At 33.5% G+C, this 14,093-nt stretch overlaps 1 protein-coding gene across 6 annotated transcripts in view; it reads right to left on the reverse strand.

Moving 5' to 3' along the window:
- The window catches only part of Chd1 (chromodomain helicase DNA binding protein 1), a 118,140-nt gene that overhangs the window by 15,918 nt on the left and 88,129 nt on the right, over positions 1 to 14,093 (reverse strand). For all 6 annotated transcript variants that reach the window (XM_013022033.1, XM_013022032.1, XM_013022031.1 and 3 more), the window contains 11 exons: positions 13,344 to 13,415; positions 12,689 to 12,838; positions 11,379 to 11,527; positions 10,882 to 10,978; positions 10,692 to 10,787; positions 9,134 to 9,310; positions 5,387 to 5,547; positions 4,044 to 4,085; positions 2,047 to 2,177; positions 1,308 to 1,446; positions 985 to 1,135 (listed from right to left, as the gene is read on the reverse strand). In XM_013022033.1, the coding sequence (XP_012877487.1) occupies positions 985 to 1,135; positions 1,308 to 1,446; positions 2,047 to 2,177; positions 4,044 to 4,085; positions 5,387 to 5,547; positions 9,134 to 9,310; positions 10,692 to 10,787; positions 10,882 to 10,978; positions 11,379 to 11,527; positions 12,689 to 12,838; positions 13,344 to 13,415 (1,365 nt within the window). The remainder of the gene's footprint in view (positions 1 to 984; positions 1,136 to 1,307; positions 1,447 to 2,046; positions 2,178 to 4,043; positions 4,086 to 5,386; positions 5,548 to 9,133; positions 9,311 to 10,691; positions 10,788 to 10,881; positions 10,979 to 11,378; positions 11,528 to 12,688; positions 12,839 to 13,343; positions 13,416 to 14,093) is intronic.

Consider the following 14,093-nt stretch of genomic DNA (forward strand, 5'->3'; position numbering starts at 1 on the left):
TTTTGTGGTAAAAATGGTTAGCACCATTGACAATTGAGTTTTAATTCTTAGTAATTATGTATGTAAATTACACACACACACACACACACACAACAAATTTTTATACCTATATCACAGTCAGAGATTTACATTTCTTGGCCAAAAAAAAAAAATCCCTTATCTCTCTGTGCTATCAATGACAATGGGTTAACTATAATGTATATAAAAACTGCCAAGATAAAAAGTAGCATCTATCTAAAGGGAAAACAAAATAAATCATTTTGAGAAAAATTTTCAGTGGAAATGTAGACTTTAGACTTTTTAAGTTTGGTTTCACAAAAACAAAAGATTGAACACTGATACCTAAAGCTTCCCATTTGGTCCATTAAGATAAAGAGTAAAAAAGTGTTACCCATTGTATGAAAAGATACAATGTAGTATAATCAAATCAGCAAAAATTCATAAACATTGATACCTTTAAAAAAAGTTAGATTAAAAAAGTCCTTTTTATATGATGCACAGATTCTTTTACGTATAAAGCAAATTTTTCTAATTTAAATACCCAAGTGTAAAAATCAAGTGTGTTTCTTTAGGTTTACTTGATAGAAATTTCTGTACATTATATTTTGTATTGCAGAGTGTTATATAACTGTACATTACAACACAGGACTTCGTAGGTTTTGTTACTTGAAGTAGAATAAATATCCACAGAGTTTAAAAAAAAAAAAGTCCTTTTTGACCTTACTAATAAATGAAAGAACTATAACCTAGTAATCTGAAGAAAAATATACATATGCCTTGAAAACAAATATAAACTCTCAATATTTATTTAAATCCAATACTTTCAAGAAAACCAACTTCAAAAGTCAAGTTCACAAAACTAACTAGAGCTAAGGTTTCCTTAGTCCTGGTAGAGCTTATTCACAAGAGATTACCCCCCCAGAAGAATTAGAGAAGAAAAACAAACCCATTATTGTTCAAGGAAGTCAAGAAATATAAAATTACCTTGTGTGTTAGACTGAGATCTGGATCCATTTTAATCATTTCCCAACTTCCATAGCCATACTCATAAATACCAATTAATAAATTGGAATCGTCTTCCTTGCCCCAGTCTATATCAAAATGAGCAGCTTTTGTGTGACATTGGATTGTATACCTAATAACGAAATTACAATTAATCTCTTAATAGCCTTAATGGAAAATTTTGTAAAAAATGGGTGTATACTTAAAAAAATTGTATTCAAAACTAGCCAATAATGCAAGAAATTAACATATTCATAACAAAATGGCTAATTAACCACAAAAATTATATGAAGTAAATAACTCACTGCTTTCTTTCTTCTGGATCTGAAGGAATAGATTTGTGCAAAGGTATTAATTCTTCTTCATGGGAGATGACTAGCTTAGCATTCACTTGTACTCCTGATATTCGGAATGTTGGACCCTTCACTTTTCCAAGTCTACCACCTTAATTTTTAAAAAAAAGTACAGAAAGATGTATGAAACCTAATTCTGGAAGAAGACTACCTATGCTATTACATGAATACTGCCATATTACTAAGTATTACTAGAAAATTTTAATCTCCACCATATATATATATATATACTGGCAGATGTGGAATAAAAAAATTATTCCATGTAATTATCAAAATCAATTTTACAAAGCAAGTCTATTAATAAATACTGTTGGCCTCTAAGAATTCTACTACTTTTTTTTCAGTGTATCTGAATAGTAAATCTTATGCAAATATTTTTCTTTAGCTGTATCAATTTAAAAACAAGCATAATGAAATAGGCATAGTGCAAATCAGTAACATGTATATTCAAAATGTCTACTTATGGTAAAAGATGGCATAATAATAATTCCTCATATTGTTCCAAACTGAGGAACTGTAAAGGATTTCTATTGCTCTCAAAACTTCAATTCTGTTTGCTATTCCCAAGTACTGAGAATGGGCTTGCTTTTTTTGTAAAGCATCTTTTTAAAAGATTGAATAGGTAACTTAAGGTAACTAACTTAAAACTTTTCATTTACTTCTCTTTAAATAATTCTCAAATTAATGTTACCTGTTCGTTCTGTTCCTGAAGAACTATCCTTTAAAGCTTTAATGCAACCATTGTGTACCAATTCTCCTAGTCGTCTAAGGTCTGTTTCTGACTTATCAACTAGCTCAGCATCTCGAGCAATTGCATCTAATCTGTAAAAAAAAAAAAAAAAATACATACATTTCAGGTAAATATGATAAAGTATGAAATGGTGCTGTTTAAGAAAAAGTAAGCTTCAATTTGTTTTTAGATCTAAATGTCTTTCTACTGTCTGATCTGTAGATTCTAGTTTATAGAACGTTAGGGTTGTTTTTGTCAGTCATGGGGCCTGAACTCCAGGCCTGGGCCCTGTCCCTCATCTCTTCAGCTCAAGGCTAGCGTTCTACCACTTGAGCCACAGCACCACTTCTTATTTTTTCTGTTTATGTGGTGCCTCATGCATGCAAGGCAAGCACTCTACCACTGAGCCACCTTACCAGCCCTAGTTTATAGAACTGATATGACATACATAGAAACCAGGAAAATTTGGCAGGGAAACATTGCAATAATATATTTAAGAGTAACAATAAAGTTAAAGAATTCATTAAGGAGCAAATGGGAGATTATATACTAGTTGTGTAAAACTTGTTCATAACTCATCAAATTTCCAAAAGTTGCAAAGTGATAGTGTGAGCTGGGCGCCAGTGGCTCACGCCTATAATCCTAGCTACCCAGGAAGCTGAGATCTGAAGACCAAGGTCCAAAGCCAGCCCAGGCAGGAAAGTCTGTATGACTCATCTCAATTAACCACCAAAAGTGGCATTGTGGCTCAAGTGGTAGAGCGCTCACCTTGAGCTGAAGAGTTCAAGGACAATGCTCGGGCCCAGAGTTCAAGCCCCATGACCAAAGAAAAGAGAGAAAAAAGAGAAGTAAAATGATAAAGCTTTGTCAAAATAATATAAATGAAAAAGTAGTATAATTTATTACAGGACATTCAAAACAGTTTTTCCATGATCTAAAATACTAATCCAAGTATTTCACTGCATTTTAAACAAATCATCTCAAACTAAATAAAATAGGCTATATCTCCATAATACTCAATATAATACATAAAAAAAAAAGAAATCAGAAAACTAGATGAGATGGATGAATAGGTATGTTGGGGGGTAGGGGGCGGGGAGAGAGAATGAAGGGCTGACCCTGAGGAAATGTATTGTACATATGAATAGATTAATATTAGAGTGTTAACTCCTTGTACAACTCTTTAAAAATAAAAAATAAATAACTGATGGAATAAGACATGAAAAAAATCAAATATCTCTATTTTAAGCCTATAAAATTGTATACTTTCATAACTTGTTACAAATAAAATATTTTAAAAATAAAAGAGATTATGGAAAATAATTTATACCTACAATGTAATTTAACATGCATTTTACAGACAGTTTTGCTTAGTAAAGAACATTTAAGGGGGCTGGGAAAGTGGCTCAGTGGTAGAGTGCTTGCCTTGCATGCATGAGGCACCACATAAACAGAAAAAGCCAGAAGTGGCGCTGTGGCTCAAGTGGTAGAGCACTAGCCTTGAGCTGAAAGAGCTGAGAGACAACGTCCAGGCAGAGTTAAGCCCCACAAAAAAGAACATTTAAGAGACTTGAGAGAAGAATAGAACATATGGGCTAGAAATGTGACTTAGTGGGAGAGTGCTTGCCTAGCATGCATGAAGCACTGGGTTCGATTCCTCAGTACCACATAAACAGAAAAAGACAAAAGTGGCTCAGTGGTTCAAGTGGTGGAGTACTAGCCTTGAACATAAAGAAGCTCAGGGACAGCTCTGAGTTCAAGCCCTCTTTTTTCCCCTCCCAGACTGGAAAAAATAAAAAAATAATAAATAATAAAAAAATTTAAATCAATCTAAAATTTTTATTTTGTATTACTAAATCTGTATCTGTTAAAAGCAAATTCATCAAAGCAGTAAACAGTAATATGAGTAAAAGAGCTAAGAGTATATAATGCAATTTGAGAATGACATAAGTATTTACCTTTCCAGAGGGCCACCAAATTTCTTATAACTCTTGATAAACCTAACAGAAAATAAATGTATGATTTAAACAAGTGCCCATAATCCATTAAAACAAGTGTAATGTACACAGAAACAAAAAATACTTCTTAGTACAAAAAATTAATTCAAGACACTGTTACAAAAAAATGAATCATGGTATAAATTAAAGAAATCAATCTATATCAAGTAAGATAAGACATTTTAACACAGAATGAAGTTAAGATATCAATATAAATAAAACAATAGAAACTACATTTTATTTTAAAATTTACTTTATTATTTTCACAAGACAAAAGAAAAAAGTGGGAAGTGTCTCCAGAATTATCAGTCATATCACACCTCCTCCTACTCCAAATGATGATTAAAAAATTACCAAAAGTTTTTCATTCAGATGTGTATCAACAATGGTAAATAAAAATTTTACTTCAGAACAAAGCTACTTATGTGGTTGATGGATGAGAGAAAATATCCAGGAAAAGTAGAAGATGAAATGCTTCTTCGACTAAAGACAGAAAGTCCAGCAAAGCAGATTGTCATAAAAGTACCCTTACAAAAGCTAACAATGTATTTAGTTTTCTGGTGGGAACAATGAGGAAGAACTTTGTCAGGTCTATGATTTAAAAGAAAAGAGTTACAATGGCTTGAAAGAAACAAAATCTGAAAATATAAAAATGAACAACCTTTTTACAAGTATAAAACTATTACCTAACACAATAAGCTACTATCTCATTCCCCTTAAACACATTATGTACAGATTTAAGCATATTTTAAGTAGAAGCTACAATTTGTCCTATATGGCCAATCTTACCTCTATTCTTATTTAGCCATATCAGAAATGATTTTCCCCCCTCTGGTACTAGGGATGGAAACTGGGATTTTCTTATGTTAAGCACAGGATGGACTGCTGAGCTGAATCCCCAGCTCCAGAAAAGTAATGACCTCAGTGTTAAAAGAAATTAGAAAAATACAGAACTAAATTACCCCACACAAAACAGTAATACTGGTATAATCACAAATCAAGTATGATAAAATATAATTTTATTATTCAAAAGGGCCATTTTTTTGAAACACATCAGTGTAACCAAAAATTTTAGTAGTCTAAATGGTCTAACAGTAGATAACATGCAAACTTTGTAATTTAGCTACCCAAGCCTGCCCCTAAGGTTCTAATGACTACCCAAAAGCAGAACCAACTAATTCTATTCGAATATGTTTATGTCTTCTAAAACTTTCATCTCAATTTCTGCCAATTACTAGACTTGCATATTTTAGTTTTACACTGTAATAAAATGAGTTTAAAACAAAATAGTCTTATCATCTTACCGCCTAATTTCTGCATCACTAAATCCTTTAATATTTTCACGAGGGATAGTGCGTGGTCTTCCTCGTTTCTTTGGCCTTTTCCTTTCTGAGATTGAATCACTATCAGATCCAGAGTACCTTCTACTTCTACTGCGCCTCCCTTCACTTCCATTGAAACTAATCTAGAATTCGGAAATAAAAAATTTACTCACACTTAGGATAATCAAGGCTTACTTACACTGTAAAGGCAAAGAAAAATACTCCAAAATACTGTATAAACTTTAAAAATATTATTTTATATATCAAACACATGCTAAATCAGAAAAACTGAATAGAATACAAGGGAGAACATAACACACATCCATGAGAAAATATTGATGGTCTTATACAAAAGCTTTTTATAAATCAACACCAACCTATTTTTTGTACAATTAAGGGTAGTTAATGAGCAACTGAAATCGTTGTATAAATATAAATTTATATTACCTTAACAGTAATTTTTAATGCAAAGTAACAATAAAATGCATTTTTAATATACCAACTTGACTTACATAAATAAGCAACAATGGCCAATAGTACCAACAATGAATACTGATACATCTTTGGTGAATACTTAAGCTATGAGAGGGTAATTTGGCATCACTGTACTAAAAACTTTTAAAACTTATTCTGTTGACTCAGCCATATAACTTCTAGGTATTTCTCCTAAGGAATTGTTAGGTAGATTATCTAGTAGTCCTTTACAAAATAAACAAAGCATAAACAATAAAACATTCACCAGAGACTAAATTCATACAAAGCAGTGTTTTAAAAGCTATGAAAAACTGTTGTAGGATAATTAATTACCTACATACACTGTCAAAGGGAAGAAAACAAGTTTCAAGTCAACATGACTCCAAGTAAATCTGGCAAATAACATGCATTTTGTAAAAAATTGAATGCTAGCCAGACCCTGGTGGCTCATGCCTATAATTCTAGCTACTCAGGAGGCTGAGATTTGAGGATTGTGGTTCAAAAACAGCCAGGACAAGCAAGTCTGTGAGACTCTTATCTCCAATAAACCACGAGAAAACCAGATATGGTGCTGTGGCTCAAGTGGTACAGCACTTGTCTTGAGCTGAAGAGCTAAGGGACAGCGCCTAGGCCTAGACTTCAATCCCCAGGACCAACCGAAAAAAGAAAAAGAAAAAAAAAAAAGGAATGTGTTTAATATTACTGCTCAGTCATATGTCTGGGGAGGCAAGTTGATTCCTCATTCCTTTTTACCATTTTTCATATGTATTTATGTATGTATGTATGTGTACACACACACACACACACACACACACCTTACTAAAGTTTACCAAGATGACCAAGTATTTGAAAGAAAAAAGTGCCAAAAAATCCACATGCATGTATTTTTTTATAATATCCATAGTTCTAATGAATATATCAATATATACACTGTTTTGGGAGTGTTTCCAAAGCCTCTCACATATTCTGAACCCTTAATATGTTAAACATTACTTAATTTGAAGCCAGTACTTAGTTCTTACTTATATTAACTTCCCTGCTCCCCTTCAAAAGTCTCCACACTAGGCACTGGTTGCTCACGTCTATAATCTGACTTAGGAGGCTGAAATCTGAGGAATGCAGTTGGAAGCCAGCTGAGGCAGAAAAGTCTTGAGACTTTTATCTCCAATAACTACCTAAAAAGTTGAAACTGTGGCTATAGTGGTAGAGGGCTAGCCTTGAGAAAAAGAAGCTCGGAAACAGCAAAGAAGCTTTGAGTTCAAGCCCCAGGACTGGCAAAAAAAAGTCCGTCTTCAAAATTTAGTGAGGTACTTTAAAACTCAAATAGTCTTATTCTTAAATAAATATTATTGGAAAAAGAAATTGGTTAAGGAAAGAGTCCATATCCCCTGGCAGTATACTATTTAAAAAACTAGCATTTTGTTCATTTGGGCCACCAAAGAAACAAAACAATTATAAAAATTCAAACTGCAGAAGAAACATGATAGTTAAACTAGAAATCATTAACACTTAGAAAGCCTTCCATGTGAAACTTTTTTTTTTTTTTGGGGGGGGGGTCAGCTGTGGAGCTTGAACTCAGGATCTGGGCACTGTCCCTGAGCCTTGTGCTGAAGGCCAGTGTTCTACCACTTGAGCACAGTGCCTCTTCCAGCCTAGTAGTTCATTGGAGATAATTCTCACAAAGTTTTCTGCCCAGGTTGGCTTCCAACGATGATCTTCCAACCTCAGATCAGGTCAGCCTCCTCAGTGGCTAGGATTACAAGTGTGAGCCATCAGTACCCAGCTCATTTGAAACATTTCTAAGACAATACAGGTATAAAGAGGGAAACCTGAGAGATATTTGGGGGGGGGGGGAGTGGAGGAGTGGGAGGGGCAGATGGTACTGGGGCTTAAACACAGAGCCTAGTGCTGTCTCTGAACTTTTTGTGTTCAAAGCTAGTGTTCTACCTCTTAGGTCATAGCTTTTTGTTGGTTAATTGGAGATGAAAATCACAAACTGTCCTGCCTGGGCTAGCTTTAAAACACAATTCTCAGATGTCAGCCTCCTGAGTAGCTAGGATTATAGGCATGAGCCACTGGCACCTGGTTCACATGGGAAATTCTGAATTACTGTGAATAAAGGAAATTAAAAGTAAAATCAAGTATCTTCACAATTAAAAAAAAAGTAAAACTATTAATGTGTAGAATACACAGAAAAAGTAATGCTTACAAGAGAACATATCATTAGCTGCTAATAGTACAAAAATTGAATGATCTACATTCAGTAAGCTTACCTTATAAAACTTAAAAGAGCAAATTAAATCAAAAGCAAAAAATAATGGTTTAAAAAACAGAAACACATAAAGTTAGAAATAGAAAAAAAAGCCAGGCACCAGTGGCTCACGCCTGTACTCCTAGCTACTCAGGAGGCTGAGATCTGAGATCGTGGTTCAAAGCCAGCCTGGGCAAGAATGTCCATAAGACTCATCTCCAATAAACCACTAGAAAACCGAAGTGACGCTAGGCTCTAGTGGTAGAGCACTAGCCTTGAGCTAAAGAGATGAGACAGCGCCCATGCCCATATTTCAAACCCCACTACTGACACACACACACACACACACACACACACACACACACACACACACAAAAAGAATGAAAGATCACTTAAATACCCTACAGATATTGAAATAAGAGACTATTGTGACTTCATGCTTATTCAGTTCAGCTTAAAGAAAAACAAATTCCTCAAAAGAAATTATCAAACTCATTAAAGAAATAGATATCCTCGGGGAGGATAAGTGTAAGTTAGGGATTAGCATTGGTAACAGTGCATTTACCTTTCTGCTCCACTTCTACTTAAGCATCAGGAAGAGAGAGAGAAAACAAATTGAAAAAAAAATGTGCAAGGAAAAAAAAAAAGAAAAAAAAGAGAGAAGAAAAAAAAGAGAAAGAAATAGATATCCTGAATAGTTCTTTATCTAAAAAAGAAATCATAGTTAAAAGAAAAAAAAATTTCAACAATGAAACAACAGGCTCAGGTAGTTTACTTGACAAATACTCCCAACATTTAAAGAAGAATTATTCCCAATTCTACCTAAACGAAACCTGAAATAGACAGGAAGCATCCTTTTCATTTTAGGAAAACAATCAAATTACAGACATAAACAACAAAACTATGGACAAATAAAATACTTCTCTGAAGCAATACAAGTACCAATCTAGAATGGATCCTACACTACTATATTATAGGAATATCTTATTAATTTACAAAATCACCTGTTTTGCACAATTTCTCATTCGTGGAAGCATATAGATTTCCTCAAGCTCCTTTTGCCTTTCTTCCTCTTCTAATCGTCTTCTTTGATCTTCTGGAATGATTTCATCCCAGTTCTTTGAATTCCTTTCAGGTTCTAATTCAATGTCATCTTCATCCATGTTTGAAAAATTGGCAACCTGATAAATTCCACAAGTTTGACGGAATAAATTATTATAGGTTTAAGTGCGTGCCAGAATGACAATGAAAATATACCGTCAGAAAGGGATGGTAGGGAAAAAACAAAGCAAGGGGTAACAATGCTTGATAGGAAATGGACTCATTACCTTGATCATGTAACTGTAACCCCTCTGTACAGTATCTTTTCAATAAAATATATCTATTTAATTTAAAAAAAAAAACCATACTGGGGGCTGGGAAGGTGGCTCAGTGGTAAAGTGCTTACCTTGCATGCCTGAGGCCCTGGGTTTGATTCCCAGCACCACATAAGCAAAAAGAAAAAAGCCGGAAGTGGCATTGTGGCTCAAGCGGTAGAGCGCTCGCCTTGAGCTGAAGAGCGCAAGGACAGCGCCCAAGCCCAGAGTTCAAGCCCCACGACCAACCCCCCCCAAAAAAAATCAATTCACTGGTATAAAATATCCAATATTTTTTCAGTCACTAATTTTTTTTCAAACTGTCAAACTAAAAGCAAATATTAGAGGTGGAAAACACTATAATTAGATGAAGCCCAGGCTACCAATTCCAAAAAGCTTCAACTTTAAACAGCATTCTAGTATCTCTTTGCTTCAGTGCTTTTTCCACAACTACTGTCTATCCTCCACACAGCACTCAGCTTTAATGATGTATGCATCCGTTTCAAGCAGTCTGTAAATATCTGTTAAATTAACAAGCACCATGGATTGAACTGACCCTTAAGAACTTCAGTTCACAAATTTCAGCTCTCAACTTCCAGAGGTCAGTTGACTCATATTGCTTTAGGACTTCTTGTAACTTTTCAGAAATCATTAAACCAGGGATTATCTGTAAATATAAACCTTAAGTACTGCTCATTTTTCTGACTGATTTATTAGAGTGTTGATATCTGTGATAATTCTTTTATCAAAAACTCCTATAAAAATCAATTGGAAGTCTTCGTTGTAGAATTTAAATAAAATGTTCCATTTAAGCCATCCATGGCAAATAAACACAGATTTAGGATCTCAACATTTAGAAAGCTTAGGGAGGACGACCTGGAAGCCAGAGTGGGTTACATAGTAAGCCCTGTCTAGAAACAAACAAAAACAAACAAAACAAAACAACTTAACAAAAGAATATTTGAGGACATGCTATTTGCTGAGCAGAATTTTAAGTTCGAATTAGGAAATAACAACCATTTCCATACAATTAAATTTAACTATTAATAAATGACTTACTTTCAAATTAGAAAAGTTTTCAAAAAACATACCAAAGTTTAAATAAAAATTATTTTATTGGTTATAATTAATAAACCACTAATTTAATTCAATTCTTTCCTGATCGATAATTTTTAAAAAAAGAAAGGAAAGATAAAAGGAAACCTACCTTAAACTGGGAAAGTAACTCATCTCCTACAGTTAAAGGGCCTGGTTCGTTCTCATGTGTTTCAGCCCTCTTCAAGATTTCATCTATATCCATTTCCTATAATTAGAAGGAAATCTTTACTTTAAATATAAATGAATCCTTTCTCCTCTTACCAAATAGGTAACAACACATAGCCTGGGGCAACTTTTACCTGGGGCTCTTGTTCTTCTCCTTCAGGTTCCTTAAAAAGTTCCTCAGCACCAAACTTCAAAATGGCTGATAATTCTTCTTTATTGAAAGGAGTAGAACTAAAAACAAACAAAAATACTTAGCATTAGCATGTAATACTTACAAAACACTTTTGTTATATTGGAAAGTCACTTTTATGACAATTATAAAACTAAGTTAAAGTTTTATGACTTTAAAAAGTTACATAACTAGGTTAAAGTTTTAGTGTTTATTTTTATTTTTAGTGTTTAGTTTATAATTAAAGAACTTAAAACATACAGGTTAAAGGGAATAAAGCCACAGTGGTAAAGCTAAATATTCAGTAACTATAAATCAGCTGCGTGTCTTCATACACTCTAAATCTAAAAATCACAATATAGAATACAACACACTTCAGTAAGCTATTTACAATGATAACATTTTAGAAAAATGAGTTAAGGGTGACTCTAAAATGATATTTTTTTATAGTCAAATAACTACCTTGATGGAGCAGAACCTGTGTGTAGTACTGTCTTCCCGGTTGTGTCCATTCTTTGAATCACAAGATGATCTAAAACCATCTTCTTTTTGGCCCTTTCAAGAATATCTTCTTCAACTGATCCCTTTGTTACTAGACGGTATATATTCACCTGGAAAAACAGATATGATATGGGGAAGCAAACTTCAAAAGAAAGGATTTGTTTTGCTAACCTGAAGTGCTTAATAATTACTTCACTGACTAGCCTGTTATCCTATATGAAGTTTACAATAGTCAAAAGCAAAAAACATTCAGCAATGTATTAAAGTGACAGTTCTTCAATTTAAGAGACCATTTGATAATGTTATCTTTTGTATGTTTTTCTTACATTCTTAAGGAATTTACTTCTTTTGCTATTCTTGTTATTTTCCTTTTTTGTATTTAAAGATTAATAGTTACTTCTAAGTCACAATTTAGGTGGGAGGAAAAAAAGTGCAAACTTCTAAGAACCTCAGACCGTACACCATTACTCTATACATTATAAAATTCTATGAGCTGTTCCTTAGGCAAAAGAGAAGCCCTGCCAAAAAATAAGACATTCCAAATTGACAATAATGAATGCACAGTAAATTTTCCTTTTCCTTCTTGGTCAGAGAAATAAAAATACCATATTTGAGTGTGGCGTTAGTGTGGTGCCACATAGTTGTAAAGAAAATATTAAGTGAAATTAGGTTTTTATGTGTCTAGAATTTTATAAGAACATGGGCTAATGTATTAACAGAAAATCAGCACTGTGCTACTCAAATTCTCAAAAGATAAAATAAGCAAAGATGGTAAAGGGTTTTTGTTTTGTTTTGCTTTCCTATTATCAGGGTTTAAACTTTGCAATTTAACTTAAGTATGATCAGTTAAGTCACACATCTGGCACAGTTTTTCTGTTAACAGTACACAGTTTCATGGACTTTTCTGCCCAGAATGGCATCAGACCATAATCCTCTTTAATCTCAGCCTCCAAAGATAGAAGAATTACAAGTGTAAGCCACCAGTACCTGGTGACATTGAAGTTTTTATATGAAATAAAAACATTCCATTCTTCAGTTACGAACAGAATATGCATAATCTAAGCAGAATACAAGATCTTAATTTAAACATAGTTTTCACAATTTTGTCAGCTCGCTATGGATGATTTTGGTTGCCTCCTTACATACTTATTAAATAGCAATAGGACTGTATTTTAGTGATCCTCCATTACTCTTGGTTAATTCCACACATTAATCATTTTAAAAAAAACTCCTAAAAAAGATTCCCAAATAGTAACAAAAATGAAAAATACCTGTTTTTTTTGCCCAATTCGGTGAGCTCTTGCCTGTGCCTGAAGATCGTTTTGTGGATTCCAGTCGGAATCAAATATAACAACAGTGTCAGCAGAGGCTAAATTAATCCCTAAACCTCCAGCTCTTGTAGAAAGCAAAAAGCAGAAATCCTGTAAAAATTGTAAAAATACAAGATTATAAATTCCTCTATGCTGTGTTCAAATAATCAAACTGAAAATGTACAAATGATATCAACTTAAAAAGTGTTTTACTATAAAACTACAAGGCAGCATTAAAAATAACTAAATTGTAAACCTTAGCAAGATACTAAAATACAAATCCATATGGTAATTCTATACAATGTTTACCTCTGATGAAATGGGAGAATTAAGCAGGGGTGGTACAATGCCTTAACTACATCAGTGAATTTTATGTATTAAAACCAAAAAGGCACAAATGGAAAAACGATTAGTGAAAGTGACCTAATTTACTTTGAAGCAAACTGCTATGCTGAAATATTAAAAATTCTTCAGAATGTAAAATAAAAATCATACGTTAAAATCTCACTTGCTAAGAAAAACTGGCTAGCCCCCACAAGATGTTCTCTGAAACAAACTACAAATAACTACACAATACAGTGACTAATATAAAATTTGGTTTTAAAATCATTCATACCTCTGATCCCTCAGCATTGAAATGATCTAGAGCTTGTTTCCTCAGTTCTCCTTTTATTGACCCATCTAATCTCTAGAATAAAACACATCAAAATAGTAAGCAATTAAAATCAAGTTTAAATTTGCAGCTCAAGAAACACTAAGTACAGACTGGTGATTAGAACCAGATCATTAGCACCAGAATCCTGCTCAAGATCAGTATTGCATGAGAACTTTAAGGGAAGGGTCTAGGCAAGCAAAAGCCTTCCAGCTAATCCTTATGCATAGAAAACTTTGGAAAGCATTATATACTCTAGTCAAAGAATATGCATGAGAACCTTATATAGTAGATGCCTTGGGCAAGCAATTCAACTCTTCTCTTACCAAATTTTTTTCTCAATAACACCAATATACTAGTGTCTCCTTCAAAGACTACAGAACATTCATGGAAAAATACAGCACAGTTCTTGGCACTCAATACTAAACATCCAGTACTATTGGCCTTGGAGTGTAGGTCAGTTTTACAGTGCTTTGTCTCAGAGAAATGAGACTCTGGGTTTTATCCCCCGCCAGCGTGGGAGAGTAAGTTGGGAGAAGACACTATTATTTTCACTTAGATTATCATGAACAACTGTTTCATAATTGTCAATATGATACAGACTAGTAATAACTTGTTACTCCAATCCATGGATCCTCACATTTAAATCACAGATTAAATCAGTTTTCTGGAAAGTTCTATGCTAACCTGTGCATTTTTATGACATAAAAAATT

This window comes from Dipodomys ordii, unplaced genomic scaffold (genome assembly GCF_000151885.1).
Source record: "Dipodomys ordii isolate 6190 unplaced genomic scaffold, Dord_2.0 Scaffold59, whole genome shotgun sequence".
Lineage (NCBI taxonomy): Eukaryota > Metazoa > Chordata > Mammalia > Rodentia > Heteromyidae > Dipodomys > Dipodomys ordii.